Source organism: Mirounga angustirostris, unplaced genomic scaffold (genome assembly GCF_029215605.1).
Source record: "Mirounga angustirostris isolate CCGP_5_RB_7025 unplaced genomic scaffold, mMirAng1.0.hap1 SCAF_4, whole genome shotgun sequence".
Lineage (NCBI taxonomy): Eukaryota > Metazoa > Chordata > Mammalia > Carnivora > Phocidae > Mirounga > Mirounga angustirostris.
The window spans coordinates 22511543-22533226 of record NW_026991712.1 but is presented as its reverse complement, the minus strand read 5'-3'; the positions used below and the strand labels follow the sequence as shown (position 1 = coordinate 22533226).

Here is a 21684-nt window from a genome sequence, read left to right as displayed (position 1 = left end):
CTTCAAGTGAACCCCTCAAACTCCTCACTTACAAACCAAAAAAACTATGTTAACAATCCCTTGTCTTCTCCTCTAGTCTTCCAGCTCAAAATAGTTATTACTGCAATATAATTAAGCATCTCCAGATATGCTGGTAGACAGAGGAACTGAGATATCCTAATACTGCCAGAATGGAGTGCAGAGAAATCCCAACCGTAATCTGATAGTATCACAGTAGTTCAGATGACATATACAGTTCAGATGAAACAAGGAGAGCTTGGCCAGCTTAAAAACAAAAAGGTGCATACTGCACAAAAGTTTTTAAAAATGTAAATACCCAAGTGCCTAGAATAAAATAGCCTTGATTAGTTTCTAAGGGTATTACTTTAATGAAAAAATGATTTTTGTAAGACCAAATTGCAATATCAAGGTACTAACCTTAGCAAGAATATGTTCAGTGTCTATTATATCTTCAAGGTACTATGAGTATGTGAAATCAAATTACATAAGTAACATTTTATCCAAGTGAAAAGTCATCAGTTAAAAGTTACAAGAAAACAAATGACAAAAAGGAAAATGTTTTAAAAATCTCATTTATAACAGCACCGAAATGAATAAAACACCTGGGGATAACTTGTACACTGAAAACTACAAAACAGGTGGAAGAAAGTAAAGACAACACAAAGAAATGGAAAGACATCCTGTGTTCGTAGACTGAAGATTTAATATTGTTAAAATGTCCATATTACCCAAAGTGATCTACAAATTCAGTGTAGTCCCTATCAAAATCCCAATGGCATCTTTATGGAAATAGGGGAAAAAAATCCTAAAATTCATATGGAATTTCAAAAAACCCTAAATAGCCAAAATCTTGAGAAAGAAAAACAAAGCTGAATACCTCACACGTCCCGATTTCAAACATATTACAAAGCAACAGTAATCAAAGCAGAATGGTACCAGCAGAAAATTCCTAGAGGAAAAAATAAGGAAGACGCTTCCTATCATTGGTCATGGCAATAATTTCTTGCATATTACACCAAAAGTACTAGCTACAAAAGCAAAAACAGACAATATCGATTACATCAAACTTAAAAAGCTTCAGCAAAGGAAACAATCCACAGAGTAAAAAAGTAACCTACAGAATGGGAGAAAATATCTGCAAACCATACATATGATAAGGTAGTATTAATATCCAGAATATACAAAGACCTTCCTCAACTCAACAACAACAATCCTAAAAAACAGGCAAAGGACCTTACTAGACATTTCTTCAAAGAATACATACGGACAACAAGCACATGAAAAAATGCTCACTCATCATCAGGGAAATGGAAATCAAAACCACAATGAGGTATCACCTCACACCTATCAGAAGGATCACTATCAAAAAAATAAATAACCAGAAAAAAAATTTTGGAGAGGATGTGAAGAAATCAGAACGCTTGCACACTACTGGTGGGGAATGTAAATTGGTATACCACTATGAAAAACAGTATGGAAGTTCTTAAAAAAATTAAATATAGAATTACTATATGACCCAGCAAATCCCATTTCTGGGTATATATCTAAGAGAACTGAATAGGATCTTGAAGAGGTATTTGCAACACTATTCAAAAGAGCCAAGAGATGGAAACAACCTAAATATTTATCAACAGATGAATTGATAAAGTGGTATATATATACCACAGAATATTATTCAGCCTTATAAAAGGGTATCTTGTCATATGCTATAACATGGATGAACCTTGAGAACATTAAGCTAAGTGAAATAACCTAGTCTCTCTGGGCGCCTGGGTGGCTCAGTCGGTTAAGCGACTGCCTTCAGCTCAGGTCATGATGCTAGAGTCCCAGGATCGAGTCCCACATCGGGCTCCCCGCTCAGTGGGGAGTCTGCTTCTCCCTCTGACCCTCTCCCCTCTCATGCTCTCTCTCACTCTCTCTCTCCCAAATAAATAAATAATCTTAAAAAAAAAAAAAAGAAAGAAAGAAAGAAAGAAATAACCCAGTCTCTAAAAAGACAAATATCGCATCATTTCATTTCACTTTTAGGAAATATTTAAAGGAGTCAAACTCTTAGAAACAGAAAGCAGATGGGACACCTGGCTGGCTCAGTCAGTGGAGTATGTGACTGTTGATCTCAGGGTTATGGGATTGAGCCCCACTTTGGGTATAGAGATTACTTAAAAATAAAATCTTTTTTAAAAAAAGAAAAAGGAAGGAAGCAAGCAAGTAAGCAAGCAGAATAGTGGTTGCCAGAGGCTGGCAAGGGGGAAAAGAAGAGGAACTGGTCAAAGGATATAGAGTTTCAGGTTTTTGCAAGACGAAAAAGTTCTAGGGATCTGTTCCAGAACAACCTGCATATAGTTAGCACTCTATACTATACACTCAAAAATGGTTTAGGAATGGTAAATTACACTACTTGTTCTTACCATTAAAAAAAAAAAGTTATACAGAAAATGATCCTTGAGTGTTCAGACACGTGGGAAATTATTTTTAACTAGATTTTTTTTAAAAATCTTTCAGGTTATTAACCTTGGCCTTTGGTGTGAACTTTAACTACTAATGGCCTTTACTAACAAAGCAATTATGCTCAGTGTCTTCTTTCTGAAATAGTTAAGCTCTTTTTTTTTTTAAGATTTTATTTATTTATTTGACAGAGACACAGCGAGAGAGGGAACACAAGCAGGGGGAGTGGGAGAGGGAGAAGCAGGCTTCCCGCGGAGCAGGGAGCCCGATATGGGGCTCGATCCCAGGACCCTGGGATCATGACCTGAGCCAAAGGCAGACACTTAACGACTGAGCCACCCAGGCACCCTAAGCTCATCTTCTTAAACGTTAAGTCAAAATACTACAGAAGAAAATGGGCGCCTGGGTGGCTCAGTTGGTTAAGCGAGTCTGCTTGAGATTCTGTCTCCCTCTCCCTCTTGCACCTCTGCCCACTCACATGCATTCTCTCCCTCTAAAATAAAAATAAAATCTCTCAAAAAAAAAAATTTTTTTTTAAGTAAAAAGAAAAACCATGAAAGGAGTACCCTTACCTTCATCAAAGTCAGCATCATCTTCTGTGTGCTGCGGGAAAGGAAAGCAGTTGGTAATTTCAAGACGATCTTCTACAACCAAGCCCAAAAGCACTCCTTGAACCACTTCAGTTCCTTGTCCTTCTTCTTGATAATGTTTTATTATTTTTAATACCACCTAAAAGAAAATACAGAAGTGACCTTAACAACCATCCGTACAGTTTCTATTTCCTTTATTTCCAAGAAAAAATGAACCATACTATGGGTTTGCAAAAATCACAAAATTATATAATAGAACTAGCCAAGTTTCTTGTAAATCAATTCCTTTACTCTGACAGAAATAATAAAACTCACATAATCTAAATGTACATCTGTAACTCCTGGAGTTTGAAGACATGTCAAAAATGTCCACGTACAGCACTCATGACCTTCAGGTCAAGGTTCCCAAAAGGTCTGGCATCCAGGAGCTCCTTCAAACAGTATTACCTCAATCCAAAATTATTACAGAGGAAGTGGTCCTATTAATATCTCTTAACAGCATGATAATTTCCTGACACAGATGATAAAACCATCAATAAGACACAGAGATAAAAAACTCAATTACCTGAAAACCTGAAAGCAAACTGTTCCCTTGACAATTTCTCAACATCTCAAAATGGCTCCTGAACAGAACATCTCATTAAGCCAAAGGAAGCAACAATGGGAACGTTTGATAACAGAAAACAAAAAGAACAAAGTCTCCAGCACTACCTAATTTTCCTCAACCAGGATACACCACATAACCTCTAACGGAAAACTGGCTCTTACATTACTCTCTCCTTTAACATTTCCATAAAGATAAAGAGGTAACATTGCAAGGTTGGACAGGAAATTAATTTAAAAGTTCACAGTAACAATAATCATTAGTTATAATTCCTAGAAAATAAGGGTTTTGTTTTAATTTTTTTTTTAATTTTTTTTAGTATCATATAATGTATTATTTGTTTCAGAGGTACAGGTCTGTGATTCATCAGTCTTACACAATTCACAACGCTCACCATAGTACTCACCCTCCCCAATGTCCATCACCCAGCCATCCCAACCCTCCCACCCAAAGCATTCAAAATATAAAAAATATAATATAAACATGTATAGATATATATATTTATAAATATAAAAAAATTTTATCAAAACTAAGCTCATTCTTCAGTTTGACATCTTATGCCTTTATTTCCTACATACATGCTAAAATCTCAATTCTTTAGTTCAAAAAGTAATGTAATGGGCTTGCAATTCAAACTTGAAAGATGTCAAAAGGAAATTCCTGATCAGAACTAACAAATTCACATACAAGCTTTTGATATCCTACAGAAATAACTAAGAATTTATAAATAAAAACATTCCATAGATGTTTCATATTTACAAGACAAAAATCCTTGTTCTGCTTATGGTCTCCCCTCTTCAATAGTCTCCTAGAAAGGAAGAGATGTGTTTATTCACCACATCTTCAACACCCAACACAGGTCCTGGCACTTAAAAGATACTCGGAATCTATTTGCTCAAGGAGTGAATGTTAAACATTTATCAATCACTTACATCAAGCACTCCACAGTGCCTTACACATAATGACTCATTCAATCCCCTAACTACAGCATGAAGTGAGAAATAATAGTATTTCCTCATTTATTTGACAGATGAGGAAACAGAGACAATCTGACACAGAATTATTAAATCAGGGAGATGAAATATGACTTTGGACTTCAAGGTACTTATAATTACTTCACAATAACTGAGTAACTTTGTTTGTAGTAACAAGGCTGAAACAGAAAGAATGCAGGGACAAAAGCTCTGGAAGAAGGCGCTGTAGCTAGGCTGCAGAAGCAGGGTTTGATGCTTGAAGTAGTAAGGTTACTGGGTCAGGCAGCAAAAGACCTAAGCTAAGGGAATGGTCCTAGAGGTCAAATTTTTTGTGCCCTGATCACTAGACATCAAGTAGAATCAAGAGGAAACTGCCACTAGCTGCTGTAATGCAATACAGTTTCTAATCTTTAGCAGCACTATTCTCACAAGCCACAAGATGGGAATGTTCCACCACAAAAGTTCTGTTTCAGCCAAGCTCATGCCCTTTCATTTTCTCTCCCTCCAACCAACCATATGCCTCTGTCCCTAAAACAGGGCTGATATATTTTTAATTAATCCTGTTTGTCATGCTTCCTCTTACTTTTAAAAATAGATACATGAAAGCTTAATAGTCTCCAAAACAAAAACATACTCCTATATTTTGTTTATACGCATCACAAATGATCCCACATACTCAAGAGCTCTGTATCACTTGTTCTCAGCTTATCAAAATGGCCTGCGGAGCTTTTTTTTTAAATAAATGAAGAGAGGTCTTCACCCTGGCTACATATTAGAGCCATCAGTGTTTAAAAAAACAAAAGGAAAAAGCAAAAAAAATACAAAAAGCAGATGGCCTAAATCCAACCTCTGAAATTCAGAGTTAACTGATCTGGGCTAAGAATCCTATATTGGTTTTGAGGGGATTTTCTTTTCATTTCTGTTTTAGATTCTCCAGGTGATTCTAACATCCTACTTCATTCTAACTTTTAATGAGGAAGTATGGAGCAGCCTTCCTTTTTTTTTTTTTTTTGTTTTAACTCCTCAGAGGACTGCAATGCACACAAGTGGTTAAAACAAAGTTTCCTTTCCTCTGTTTTAAGACTCCCTGTGTTGATGAAAAGTTGAGTACACTGAGAAACACAGACCCAAAAGTGAACATTTTATTTATAAAAGCATAAATATCACCCCCTAATAGAGGAACTCAAGCCTTACTTGGAAGAATCTCTAGAGCACAGAGATGAGAGGGAAAGTAATGCCAGCAATCCATCTGAGAAGCATCAAGTGTTCTGTAAGACAGGCTTTATAGCTTGACCCCAAATTAAAGACTGCTTATATGAATGCTGATCGGGCTTGTTTATCCTACAAATTCATGGGTAAATCAAGATTTTCCTACATATTATGCCTAAAGGATGGAAACAAACTGGCCAGTAGAATCCTAAATTACCAAATTCTTCTACACCCCCTCCCAAACTTTGTCATACTCTGGGTCTAAGTGTTTATTAACTTGATTTGCCCTGCACAGTCAGTATTGGTCTCTGAATACATCAACTATCTCTAGAACAGTCGCCCAGCTTTCTGAGGTTTGCACATTCTCAAGTTGGGTGGATCTTAGCAAGGAATAGTAAACAGATGTCCGGTCTGCTGAAATTACCCTAGAGGAACCATTTTTTCTAATACTGTTTATTATTCAGCGCAATTTGAAAAAGTAAAGCAGACTATTTTGTAATCTCTAATGAACACAATACTATTTTTTAAAAGTGCCTGACTTTTTAAAAAATGAAAACCTAACTTTGCCCAAAAGGCTAAACACAACTATTTAACTTCAAAGACACAAAGTATTCTCAATACTATAGGATAAAATATAAATAACAATCTAAAATATCCAAATAAATTAATTCTACCAGAAGTCAACAAACCTAAAATTTCAGTTAATCAGCATGATGAATAAAATCTTCCATCCTCCCTAAAATGGAACATTTAGCAGAATCTCTAAGACCTCTCTATCAAAACCATATCAAAAACTTACAATTCCATACCAGGGAACCATTTAAATCTGACCCAAACAAAGATTATGCTGATGAATTAGAGTAATTTTCTATCAAATATGATATCTGCAAAGACCAGTTACTACAGAAAGATTTGGAAGCTGTGCACAGAATCACGAGAATTCTGTTATTTTTGCCTTCTTTCATTCACTCATTAATCCATTCACCTAGGTATGTGTTGAGTGACTTCTACAGGCCAGCCACCTCTGACAGGCCTGTTGGGAAAATGAAACTAAAATCAAACACATAAGAGTCTTTACTTTCATGAGGTTTATATTTTAAAATAGCAAGTCTCAAAAGTTTTTGATCCTGAGGCCCTTTTAATACTCTTAAAAATTACTAAGACCCCAAAGAATTTTTTATATTGATATTTACATATTAGAAATTCAAACTGAAAAATGTTCAAAATATTTATTCACTTAAAAACAATAATAAAATATATTACACTGTCATAAATTACACTTGTGAAAAATAACTTTATTTTTCAAAATAAAAACAATCAGGATACAAAAAATGACATTTTCACACTTTTGTAAAACATTTACATTTTCAGAAAGAAATTTTAATCAGGATAGACGAATAACATTGTGGGGCGCCTGGGTGGCTCAGGCAGTTAAGCATCTGCCTTCAGCTCAGGTCGTGATCCCAGGTTCCTGGGATCAAGCCCCGTATTGGGCTCCCTGGCTCAGCAGGGAGTCTGCTTCTCCCTCTCCTTCTCCCTCTGTGTGCGCGTGCATGCTCTCTCTCTCTTTCATAAATAAATAAATCTTTTAAAAAAAGAATAACATTGTTTCACATTTTTTGTGAATCTTATTAATCTCTAGTTTAATAAAAGACAACTGGATTTTCCTATCTGCTTCTGCATTCAATCTTTTAATACCACACAGCATGTAGCATCTAGAAACCTCCATTAAACACTCATAAAGAATGAGAGTAAAAATGACAAATAATGTTTAAATATTATTATGAAAATAGTTTTGACCTCAGAGACCCTCTATAAAAGTGTTGGCGATTCTCCCACTTTACGAACCACTATTCCAGAATGACAATTAAGAATGTGAATGAAAATTACAGATAGTGAAGCACACTGAAGAAAAAAACAGAGGCATGAAAGGGAGGTAACCTTAACGTGTATGACCCAGGAAAGGCCCCTCCCTGAGACAACACATGAGCAGAGAAGTGAAGACCAAGCAGTCAGCTTGGGTGAAGAGAATACTTGCCAGCTATGGAGTTCAAATTAAAATGCTTATATTAACTTTTCATGAAGTACACAAGTCATACTTTAGCAGAACAAAAAGGCCTAGAGATGGATGAACACTAGGATGGGAGTAGACTTTCATGTTTTTACCAAAAGTACTGGCATATAAATAATAAACGCAATCTACTCACAGACATAGTTATGTCTTAAGATACCATTACATTAATTCAAGATGAGCAATTTCATATAATTTTTGTTGATGAATTATGAAATACAATGTATTAACAAAATCCTTTCAGGAAGTATTACAATGATTTTTAATCAGCGATATTTCTAATACTAGTGTCAGAGCCAATCTTTACCTGGTAAAATAAGGGCTATGAAGCTACCACACAAAATTCCTCTATTAAAGCAACTCTTAATAAAGTTCAGGGTTAAAAAGTAAACTATTTAAGAAATATATCTGGAATTTTTAGGCCTTGCAATACACCAATTTGAAGTACTGAATCCCCTCTACTCCTGCAGACATATAGAAATGTTGACTATACTGCATTTCTAAAAAGTTTAACCAATCAAGCAAGACAAGGAATCCGACAACCAGAGCATTAACCCTGTGAGTTAACGCAGCAGTACCCACAGGTACAACAGACATAGATATAATACCCAAGAGCTAGGAGCTAGATTGCAATCCATTCTCTGTGCTGGATCAAAAGATGGTATCCTGGACTTCTGAGTCAAGAGAGTGGAAACTGAGACCTTTCCAAAAAGTTAGAACCCCATGAAAAGTGTTGGTGGAAAGGTAGAAGACAGTAATTGCAGCATCTTCTAGTTAAATATAAACTTACTACACGACCCAGATTCCTATTCCTAGGAATTCACCAGGAGAAATGAAAATGTACCCACACTAAGATATGTCCACAACTGCTCATAACAGCATTATTCATAGTAGCTAAAAACTGAAAGCAACCCAAAGGCCACCAAAGTTAGATAAACAAATTGTAGTATATCCATTCTATGTACTACTACTCAGCAATAAAAAGGAACGAAATATCAGTACAACAGAGAGGGATCTTGAAAACATTATACTAACTGGAAGAAGTCAAATGAAATGCTATGTACTGTGTGATTTCATTTATATAAAATTCTAGAAAAGGCAAAACAAACCCCCTAAGTAGTTGCCTGGGGCCCAGGTGAGGGGGAGGATACTGATGGCAGATCAGCACACTCTTTAGGGTGAAGCAACTATTTTACACCTTGATGTGGTGTTGTTTACAACTACACCATATTATACATTTAAAATAGGTGGATTTTATTCTGTATAAATAATACCTTAACTTTAAAAACCTGTACATGTTTTTTAAAATCTGAAGAAACAATTCATATATGTACCAACTACCAATTTTTCTCAATTCAGGGTTCAAAGATCCCCTGAAATGCTTATAAGGAACTAGGTAAAAAACCACTGCTATATCCCTGCATTACATATAACATATGTTTTGTATAACTATATATAAACTCAAATTTATAATAATTCACATTTATAATAAGCCCAGGCAATCAAGAATATATAAAACTGTATGGTTTTAGAAGCCAAAAAAGTATAACATTTAGAATTTTGCCATTATTTTAAAGTATTTTGGAATTTAATGGGATTAACTAGGTATTTTACCGATAATTTCTATATACTTAAAGGCATTTTCCTGGAAGAAAGGTCTGTGGCATTCGTCAGATTCCCAAAGAGCCACGACACACAAAGGGTTAGAGTTTTAAAAATTACTAGTAATAAAACTTTATTATATACATGCAGTTATGCTTTTATGTTTGCATGAACAAGAATGGTGTGGAAGGATATATCTCTTATGAATCTTTGTTATTATTATAATAAGCATGTATTTGTTTTCAATTCAAAAAACATAAAATGTTAAGGAAAAGTTAACAGAAAAGATTTTAAAATCCAGCAATTACAGCAATTTACTGCATGAAGTTTCACCAAAAAAAACCCCACTAATTTCTTTTCGACAACACTACTGAGTTGACAGAATGATGTGGATATATCTTGATTTTAGCATGTTCTTTTAGGTATGTAAAAAAGGGAGGGTGAATAAGTGGGCTTTGAAAGGAGGAGAAAACGAAAAAATACAACTATAAGCCTGAGCACCTGCTGACTTTAAATTCTAGTCTCCGGTTGATAGGGTCACTCTTCACGTCTATTCACAGACGTCACTGCACTCACATACACAAACGACTGGACAATATGCGTATGTACACACCACTGGAGTCAAAGAGGTAACTTCTGGATACACAGACTTGTTTTCAACAAGCAGAGAGATCTGTTTAAGAGAAGCCTGACATAAGCCAATTATAAATCAGCAAAAATATCAATTCAAACTTTGAGCAAACTAACAGCAATAAATCTTCACCAAGAAAAGCAGCAGGTTTTCCACTGTCCCTGTGTAAGACATAAAAAGGATCTGTTGAAAGCCCAGTTAAAATTAGGGACATAAGTAGTTTTAAATTGTGGAACTACACCACCATTTTTAACCTTCCTGTATAAAGCCAAGTTCACAGGGAATGTTCAGAGGTTGCAACCTGTATTGTGCACCTAGAATAAGAAAACACTAAATCCACTTGTTCATCTTTTTTAAACAGTTCACAGATAAAAGAAATGCTGAAAGTATTTAAATGTTTTACCACTAGAGCCAATAATAAAAAAGTAAATCTGGTGGTATTTAATAATCACAATAGTATTTTATATATGGCTCTATTAAATATTATTAGACTCTGGTTATAGGAAGATGCTATTAGTGAAAATAGGTATGCAAATAATTTATAACAGGGCTTCTCAGACTACCCATGGTGAAGAACTTATTTTCTTCCAATCCCTCACAGACCAATACTATAGTAAAAAAATAAAACTTACAGGAAACGTGACTTTTTTAAAAAAGAGAAAACACAAGGCCAGAGATCACACTCTTGGCTATCACAGCAATATCATACTGCTATAAAAGTTTCTAAACACTCAGTCTCAATCCTGTGCTTATCTCATACTGACAGTGAACAGTTCACAAACCATACCCACACTTTAGGTAGCAGTGGTTTATGGAAGCAGGTAGACCATTCTTTCCTAAGTCCAAAAGTTGAACTTTAGAATCAAACACTTCTTAATTTATGTCACTGATATGAAGTCTTTCAAAATACAACAATATTTCAATAGACGTGAACTCCAAACTGTGCAGCTATCAAGCCCATAGTTCCTCTACTACCCCATGCTGCTTCTATAGGAGAGGACAGGCATACTCCTTAGATGGGGTCAAACCACTATTCCCTTAGCTCTGATTCCAATCTGAACACTGTATTTTTAAGAGGGGTAAAAAACAAACTTATTTCAGCAGCAGGAGCCCACTTTAAATGACAAGCTCTGTAAGACAGAGGTAAGAAAGTAAATTATCCAGTGAGTGAGCCCAGCTGAAGCTCCAACATTCAAATGCTGATTTGCTGTCTTCCATTTGTTATACATAGTAACTCTAGAACATTTATTTCTTTCTGAAAAAAATAATGTTCAAGTGAGTAAGAAAGCTTTAGTAAAAGCTTAAAAATTAATTCTTATGATTGTATACACAAATGTGAACCTCTAGTCTGTACAAACAGAAAAATCACATGGCATAGTTGAGAGGCTGGAGCACTAGAATCCAAAATAAAGTTTGCCAGTTCTGTGGCCTTAGAGAAGGTATCCTATCTATCCTAGCCTCACGTACCTCCTGTGGAGATAAGTCAGTCAGTGCCTATCTCACAGCACTGTTGCAAGGATTAAAAAATTATCCACCCAAAGTACCTAGCATACAGTGCCTAGTAAATTCTCAGTAACATATTAGCTATACTCTAATAAACATTTCACCTAATCCATTCACTCATCCGTCCACCTATCCAACAAATATTTAGTAACTAGAATATGCCAGTTATATTCATGGCATTGACCCTTGCCTCCCCAGAATGTTCAGTTTATTCCTCAGAGATTTTTTTTCAGTCTAATAAGATGTAAATATAACTTATTAAAAATCAACCACCTGACAACAAACTTCCAGTTTTATTAAGACTTATCGGTCATGTTGATCTAGAGCTCTCTCTTATAACAACCAATACCACAGGGTTTCAAAATAAGATTTTTTAAATCTGCATCAAAAAGTCAAAGTTGAGAGTAAATGGTCTTTATTCAAAACAGCAGTGTATACGTGTGTTTATGTATGTATGCAGATTCCCTCAAAAACATCAATAATCTTGCTAAAAATAAAAACTAGATCCACTCCAAGAGATTCTTAGAAGTCTGAAATAAAACGGCAAAGCCCAACTGCACCAGTTGCCGGCCATTTGGAGAAGAGGTCAGGCAGGATGCACGATTCCTAGACTGGCTTTATTCCAGTTTTGTAGATTCTGGGAGGTAAGGTCTACAGCCTGAATTTCTCACATCAATCACCGTCAAAGAACAGCTATTACCATAGAAGAATTTTAGTCTCAAAGAAACTGTAATGCCACAGAATCTCCCCTTAGCATATTCTGTAAAGTCAATAACTAGACTTTCATTTAATTCTGGCTTCTTTCACTGACTGATCTGTGAACTTGGCAGTTTTCTTATTTGGTTAAGCCTAGATCATTTTTTTCTAACACTGAACAAAGAAGGTAGCTACTGCCAAAATGTAAATTCAAAAAGCAGAAAGCAGCATTAGTCTTGAATTTAACACATTTTATGGCTCAAGTGGGATAGGGGTTCCATTTCATAACTGGCTGAGTCAAATAATAAATAGGATTTAAATCACTGCTTTTCAGTTTTGATGTGAAAGAAATTTAAGTAACTTCAATAGCAAAAAAAAAAAAGATATTTTGCTCCTGACACATATGGGATTAGTTGCAATGCTCCAAAACACTTAATCAATATCACCTCTATAATATTTCAGTTGAAAGAGCATACTTCATTATTATTCTCTTGGATCTAATGCTCATCAATGGTCCACAATTTTAAAGTTAAATCAACTAATAATTGTTGCGAAAAGGGGGAAAAGGGAAATTCAACAGAATATAGCACTGCTATCCTCAAAAAATTAGTCATGAGATAGTTCAATAATGCAATCAAACATACAAATGTATAATCACAATTAAAGGTTAAGTGATGAGGATGTTTTATTTTGAACATTAAGTTTTTACTTTACCAACTCAATATACATAACCAATCTGCAAATTTTCCCACATGTAGCTGGAAAGTAATTTTTCCAAAGTAAAATGAGTGTTAAAAAAGCTCTGCTGGAACAAAATTCATTTCCCCTCTCATATATAACAATTCAAAAAATTACAAAACTGTTAGGAGCTATCTACTCCTAACATGTTTTAAGTTGGTTATATTGAGGAGCACAGACCACTGCTTAATTAGAAGGCTTTTAGGTGATTTGGGGGCACTTCAATTATAGTCTGTTTCTGCTTCCTTAACAGGAGGCAGTGCTTGCTAAAGTAAGTCCAGAAGGAAACATTAAAAAGAGTAACTGTGACTGCCTCTGGGAAGAGGGTGGCTGAAGACAGAGATGAAAAGTGAGAGCTTCTTTTCACTACATACTCTTTTTTGCTTTTTGATTTATGTACCAAGTGTACCCAAAAGGCTGTTTAATTAAATAGGGTTAACATATTTAAAAGACTTCAGCTTTTAAAAAGCACACCACAGTAATACCAGAACAAGGTGATTATTCACCTTTCTCAAGAGGTCCCTCACAACCGAATTGAAGATTATGCATTTCTACACAAAATGAAAAACAGGGGTTTTCTTCTATTCAATGGAAAATATTTTGGTTTTAACTGTTTTAAAGGCTATCCGTAAACCAAACTTGAAAATAGTTATCTACAAGCCCTCATTTGGAGGCTAAAAACAGAAGGTAAAGAAGATCTTAATAGTCAGGCTATCAAGTTTGATTTGATTTTGTGTAAGGGGGTTTTCCAAAAGGTTTTTGCATTCTAGGACTATAGCTGTCCTTTAAAATAATTATTTACTCAGCAGCATTATGTGTGATGGCCAAGTACAAAATATAATCTGTAAGACCAGTCACATGAGACTTTTGCAATAATTCAGAAAGGAGAGTGAGAAATGAATAGTGCAGACAACACAGTTATAGACTCACAAACTATGTAAATGATCCTAAGAGAATCCAAAGAAAACCCTACAGAGCAATCAAAGATGATACCAGAAGCCTGGATGACTTGGGCAGATGTGGTATCACTAACAGAGGACAGAAAATATTTTACTGATTTATCATTGTAACAAGTATGTTAGCATACTAACAGGCACAGGTAATTTTAAAAATAAAGACTAAGATTTTTAAAAATCATAACTCCTTAGGCAATGGTGCCAAGAAGCAGCACTCCAATATTCTGCACATGGGAAAATAAACTGTATTATACAACTATACTGGAGAGCAATTTGGCAACATGCTTAAAATCATGCATAACCTTTAAGCCATTAACTTCAACTATAGGTTTTTTTTTTTTTTTTAAGATTTTATTTCATTTATTTGACAGAGAGAGACAGCGAGAGAGGGAACACAAGCGGGGAGAGGGAGAAGCAGGCTTCCCACCGAGCAGGGAGCCCGATGCGGGGCTCGATCCCAGGACCCTGGGATCATGACCTGAGCCGGAGGCAGACACTCAACTACTGAGCCACCCAGGCACCCCCAACTATAGGTATTTAACACTAGAAAAGTAAACCCCAAAATCTTAATGGTGCTACCCACCCTCACGTTATGAGCTTATAAACCGAGTAATTTTCTTTCTGGTTGGGGGAGGGGGTGGTGTGTGTGTGTGTGTGTGTGTGTGTGAGAAAGAGAGAGAGATTTCTCCAAACTTCTCTTACAATGAATACATATGGGTTTTGTTTTAAAGAATCGTATTTTAGCACATTACTATTGTCCCATAAATAAACAAACAATGGCTACTTACATCAAATGAAACTAGTTGGGGACAGGGATAGAGGTATAGAAGGTACTAAGGAAAAGAATTCATATTAATCATCAGGATACAATGACTATCTGTGGTGTTTAGGTACTATTTGGAGTAAAACTAAAACCTTAAAATATTATGCCAAAATACAGCTGACAAATTCAGGCTCAAACAGTAAAAAAGTTTTATATTTTGACTAAGTTAATATTAAGTTACTACTCCTCTTTTGCTGAATCAATTTTTTCTACTTATTTTTGGGCTTGGTGCCAACATTAACAAAAATACAGGGTACTACTCTTGCAAACACTAGTGTCCATTTCAGCTCTTTCGGTTTTAATAAGTACAGTGTGTCACCATATAGATGGAGATGTGCATTACACTGTACTTTTTGCTATTAAATCTAATCTTTACAAGATATAGCCATTTTACAGAATCATCTTCTACAAATAGTTTATGGGAAAAAACAAAGTTATTTTCTCTTTAAGTATATTTTCTCATACACTGCCAAAGGAAATAATATCCAAGTACCACAATTTAAATATTTTACAAAAGAAAAACTATGAACTAATCTCCAAGAGAAAAGCATATGCAACCAAGCTTTCGTGTAAGTGCTGAAATTAGAAGCTTTCATCTAAGAAACTAGGGTAGACGTGGGTAAAGTACAAGTGAGAATATTTGACTACAAAATAAGACCTGGTAAAGACCCTCGCCAAAGGCTAATGCTCTGTAGAGGCTTGTCAAAGCTAAGACTGAGCTAAAAGTCCAGAAAAATGCTAGGCAGACTTAAAATCCCTGGTGTTGCTCAGCAAAGCTCTTGAAATCTCAGATATTAAGCTGAAGATCAGAATTTATAATTATATAGTAGCTAGTTGAAGCCAAAGGTGACAAGAAAACAAAAGGAAAGAAACCAGTGAATACTGTGCACCCACACCTTTTAATATCAAAATAGGCATTTGAAGAGTACATATGCCATTTCATCTGGGCCAAATATGCTACAACTGAAGTTAAAATTTTTCATTATCTTCCATTTACTTGGTAAAGCATTGAGTTTGGAATCCCACTGTAACTATTAAAATCAATACCAACTACTAAATCTGTTACTACAATAATTAAACATCAATAAAAATAGTATTTATTAAGCTTCTATTCATTACAGCAGAAAGGCCATGCATTATCCTCATATTAAAGAAGAAACAAAGGCCCAGAGATGCTAGCTGATTTATTAAATCATCTCCCCCATGAGAAATACCATGTATGCTAGGCTCCTTAAATTAGCCCAAGATAGTTACAAGAAACAACATTAATACAGTTTGTCATCACTGATGTATATACCATAAACACAGGAAGAAGCACTATCAGAAAGCTTTCTCAAAAAAGCAATGGATTCCAATAAGCCCTCTGATCTTAAGGGAAAGGAACAAAGTCCAGGATGTCTCCAGGATTATATGAATCTTAAAAACATCCTGAGAAGTCAGACAGACTTAGATTTGCCTACCCTAAGGCAAGTAAACTACCTTACTAAGGAATACCTACCAGTACTCCTCAATTCTCTTTAGCTTACCTCCTATTTTCTTCAATGTTGATTCCCCAATATCTTACATCTGTGTGACCCATTGGCTAAAAGCTGTCTTTTTCCAAATGAGAATATTTACTAAATTGACTTCTATTAGCTACAAATCTTCTCCTCGAATATGACAGATTATTAAATATAAAGATTCTGATATATTCGCTTTCTTGTACATTTTGAAGTTCTAAGTCTGTAAGAGACCTAAGTTTTGGAAAATACACTTCCTGATGCTTGAGCAAGAAACACTGGATTAATTCTTTTGTGAACACTATTTCTATTTCCCCTTATGCTGACATTCAAGTCACATAATCTATATGTATATGAGCTTCCTCATTTGTAAAATGGGGATAATAATGGTTCCCAAATCAGAGCTTCAAAGCTATAATACATATAAAGCTATAATACATATAAAGTACTCTGAATAGTACCTGGCACATAGTAAGAACTAACATCTATTGAGTCCTTACAATGGATGAAGCAGTTGTAATAATGGAAAGCAAAATGCATCAAAGACGGCAATTTGTGATTTGAGTCCAAACTCTAGAATAAATTCACTTTACACCCTTGAAAAGCCACTCAGCTTCTATGAGTGACTGAATCATACATATAATCCAGTTAATACTGGTTCTATCAGGTCCTGGAGTTCCTAGGATATAATAATGTATGTCAAATGTTTTCATCTACTATAAAAAGCTGTTACTTATAATTAGTAACATCTTACTTGCTAAAGCAAAAATATAACTAAGTGATCAAAATGTCAGACTGCATACTCAATTTAATCCTCATGCAGCATGTACTTAGCCTCAGGTTAAAAATAATGCTAACAAGACTGCTTATCTGGTTTACCATCCATAGCAAATAAAAAGCTAGAAATAAAAGGGGTAAGACATGTAAGTTGAACAACAAAAACAGTAAGAAAAAAAGACAGCCAACTAGAAAGACAACTTATGCAAGGCACCTCAAAGACAGGGGACATTATAGAAATAAACAGATGTAAATACCCAAAGGGATTCTCGAGGACTACTGTCCAGTATGGGGCAACAAATTATGTTCTTAAAGATAATACTAAGTCATCAAAACATGGCTAAGCTGTTTTCAATATTCTCTGACTAAAGAGGCAGACATTTATGTACTACACTTCAGAAAGATTTACAATTAAAATGGCTAAAATGTAAAAATTTTGGTGCTTGAAAGAATTTCAAGTTATCTGACTGAAATATCCACACATGTGAACCAACTTACTCTTTACTGAAGTCAGAAAGCTGAAAGGAGGAACCAAGAGCCACACAATTTTTTGTTGTTAAAACATTTAAAGGCCAGGGTGCCTGGGTGGCTCAGTTGGTTAAGCGACTGCCTTTGGCTCAGGTCATAATCCTGGAGTCCCGGGATCGAGTCCCGCATCGGGCTCCCTGCTCGGCGGGGGCTCTGCTTCTCCCTCTGCCCTCTTCCCTCTCGTGCTCTCTGTCACTCATTCTCTCTCTCAAATAAATAAATAAAATCTTTAAAAAAAAAAAAAAAAAAAAAAACATTTAAAGGCCAAATTGTATTCTACTTGAGACTTGGATTTTAGACTAGGGTTTCCATTTCATAGTTTAACAAGCTACTATCTAGTCTAACAAGCTACTAACTTCATGTAGTGTCACACACACAATACACAGTGATATATGTCATTAGGCCTAGTATAAGCCCTTTACAAATTTGAATTATTCCTTTCAGTTCACAAAGCACTTCCACCATTTTCTCATCAGCTTTGAAGAGCCACAGGTATGTAAGGCAGATAACATCTACCCTTAGAACTGTTGTGAGAATCAGACATAATCTAACCAAACTTTCCTTCACAGGGTCTTGTAAATAGCAGGTGCTCAATTAACATTAGTGACTTTTCTTACAGATAAGACACTGATGCTTTAAATAAAGGAAGAAATATGAGCAAGTTTACAAAGCTCACTGGTCTCCCAGCCTCACTCATGTTTCTCACCAACACACCATTTCTACAAAGCATTTACTGACCCAGTTTCCTCATGATTCATTTTCAAGAAAATTTCTTGTACCCAGAACTGTTTTAATTCATTCACAGTATCTGCATGCTTTCTATGTGTCAGTCACTGTTAATATTGCAGTGAACAAACCTGACACTGATCCTGCTCTTGGGAAGTTGATATTTTAGTGAGAGAAGACAAGCAACAAATAAGAGAATTTCGACAGTAACAAGGGCCTGACTGGGTGATAAAAGGGTCAATGAACTAATAGGGCCACTTAAGAGCAGTTGGAAAGTACCCGTGAGGAAACATCTGAATGATACCTAAATGACAAAGTAGATGGAACTCTGACTTTTTCACTTATTAATAACATACTCTGCCTTACATCCAATAGAGGAGGAATGAGGCAGCTAACAATTCTAAACAAAATAACTTTTTACATAAAGGGAAAAACAAAATTTTAAAGGAATAAATTTCGATGGTAATCAGTTTTAAGCACTGAAACTATGAAAGACACAAGTATTTTACAATTTGGGGCACCTGGATGGCACAGTCAGTTAAGCATCGAACTCTTGGTTTTGGCTCAGGTCATGATCTCAGGATCAAGATCAAGCCTTGTGTCTGGCTCCAGTCTCAGAGCTCAGAACAGAGTCTGTCCCTCGTCCTCCCCCTTGGGCCCTTCCCCCCACGCATGCTCACTCGCACACTCTCTCTCTTTCTCTAAAATAAATAAAATCTCTTAAAAATTTTTACAATTTTGTCTTCAAATTATCATCTCAAAAAAAAATAAGCAAATTATCATCTCAGTGAGAAAAGAAAAACAGTAAACCATTAACAAACAGTCTATGATAATGTGCCAAGATGAGCGATACAAGCTGTCATCATTAAAAGTTCAGATAAAGGAAGAAATCAATGTGGACCAGAACAATACTTCTCAAATATTAATATGCTATAAACCACCTGATACAGTAGATCAAGACGGGGGGCCTAAGATTCTGAGATACTGTATTTCTGCGTTTCTTTTTTTTTTTTTTTTAAAGATTTTATTTATTTATTTGACAGAGAGAGACACAGCGAGAGAGGGAACACGAGCAGGGGGAGTGGGAGAGGGAGAAGCAGGCTTCCTGCGGAGCAGGGAGCCCGATGCGGGGCTCGATCCCAGGACCCTGGGATCATGACCTGAGCCGAAGGCAGACGCTTAACCGGCTGAGCCACCCAGGCGCCCCTGTATTTCTGTGTTTCTAACAAGGTACCAGGTGAGGCCAATTCCACTTGTCTCACTGATCCATGGAAAGATTCAGACTGGTTTGGGGGAACGATGTAGGTTTTACATGAAAAGTTCTACAGGAAAGATTAGTTTGATCTTTTCTAGGAACAATGAGATCATTTGACTGCAATGAAGAGCCACTCCTCCATTCCAAGAGGATGCACTGAGCACTGACTCTGTGCAGGGTACAGTAAAAATCTCATTGACAAGTCTAACGGAATGGACAATTAAAAGATTCTTGAGAGATACCATTTCACACAAGAAAAACAAACCATCTAATTGTCCATTAACGGTCAGATGAGGACAATTATGTCATATTCATACAATGAGGTGCTCTATAGTAATGAAAAGGAATGAATTATAGCCACAGTCTAGAATGGACTAATCTCAAAAACAATGTGAGATATGCATATATGACTCAAGATGTAGGAGAACATGTACTATGATTTAATTCACATTTCATTCATATTATTGATATAAACAGGCAAAACTGAACAAATTATTTAGAAATATTCTGTATGGTGAAGCTTTAAGAAAACCCAATCCCTGAAACAAAGCTCACAATAGTGATTATAGGGTGGGGATTAGGGATGGGAGGAAAGGATGAAATAGGGGAAGAGGCTTCAAAGATAATCACAATGTTCTATTTCTCAGGTTGAATGGCAGGTAGCTGGATGTTTATTTTGTGATTATTTAAATTATGTATCATAGATACTATTTTGCATGTGTGATATATTTTGATATTTTTTATAGTTCTTTGCGAATGCTATCAATGATTTTTCTAAAAACTAAATCAGGGAATTATTGGTGATGGAGATTCTAACAACAGTGAGTTGAAGAAAGAATGGAAAACTACAAATATAGATAATTCTTTAACCATTGACTTCAAGAGGAAAAAAGTGGAAGCTAAGAATGGAACTAAGTGAAAAAGAGAACTGAACATTGTAATATGGGAAAGTCCTGACAATGTTGACATGTTAAGGGAAAAGTAATATTAAAGATAAAGAAGATGTGATGAAACAGAACCAAAGGTAGGAAAGGAAAGGTTCGATACAAGAAGAAAAACAGGTCTTGACCACTAACAAGATGCCAGGAACAAATGTGATTAAACATGAGACTAACCAAAGAGTCTTGTGTTGCTGGAATGTACACTTCCTATGAGGCTTGGAAATAGTAGGAAATTAACCTGAACACAAAAGCAAGGACATCTTGGTAGGCCTTGAATTCACTGCAACATCACTGTAAACATTTAAAGAAGGAAGTTAACAAGATCTAAACTTTCACATTAAGTGAATGTTTTAATTAAATTATGAAGGATGGACTGAACAGGGCTAAGAAAACAATTCAAGATACCATTAGAATACTCTATAAAAGATATCAGGACATGTACTAGGAGCAGTATAAAAATGAGGGGCGCCTGGGTGGATCAGTCGTTAAGGGTCCAACTCTTGATTTCGGCTCAGGTCATGATCTCAGGGTCATGGGATCAAGTCCCATTGCCGGCTTGCACTCAGTGGGGAGTCTGCTTCTCTCCCTCTCCCTCTGGCCCTCCCCCCCTACCCCGCTCGTGTCTCCCCCTCTTAAAATAAATAAATCTTAAAAAAAATAAAATGAAATCTTTTATTCATTCATTTATTCTATCTATATCAGTTAAAAGGTCTCTATTGGAACATAACACGTGAAAAAGCAAAGTCCTCCAATAGCTTATGTTCTGGTGGGGGAGTCAAACAAGAAAACAAACAAGACAGTTACAGGCAGTGGAAAATGCTATGAAACAGAGTGGTGTGATGGAGGATGATGGGGAGGGAGCGACATTCAACAGGGCTGGTAGGCAAGGCCTTTCTTGAAATGGGGGAATTTAAGCCAAGGACCTAAAGAATCAAAAGAAGCCACTAAATACTTGAGTATTTCAGGAAGAGAAAACAACTAAAATGTCACTGTGAATGGAGCCTAGAATAAAGTAGGAGGTGAGTTTGGAGAAAGAGACAGGAGTAGCAGGACCCTGAAGAATGTGGTAAGAAGTCTGTATTTTATTGCAAGTGGATATGATTGATGGCATAGAGA

At 35.8% G+C, this 21684-nt stretch overlaps 1 protein-coding gene across 3 annotated transcripts in view; it reads right to left on the bottom strand.

Moving 5' to 3' along the window:
* EIF3H (eukaryotic translation initiation factor 3 subunit H) overlaps positions 1 to 21684 on the bottom strand; it is a 95813-nt gene that overhangs the window by 72645 nt on the left and 1484 nt on the right. For all 3 annotated transcript variants that reach the window (XM_045896011.3, XM_045896014.3, XM_064587985.1), the window contains exon 2: positions 3018 to 3174. In XM_045896011.3, coding sequence (XP_045751967.1) covers positions 3018 to 3174 — 157 coding nt within the window. The remainder of the gene's footprint in view (positions 1 to 3017; positions 3175 to 21684) is intronic.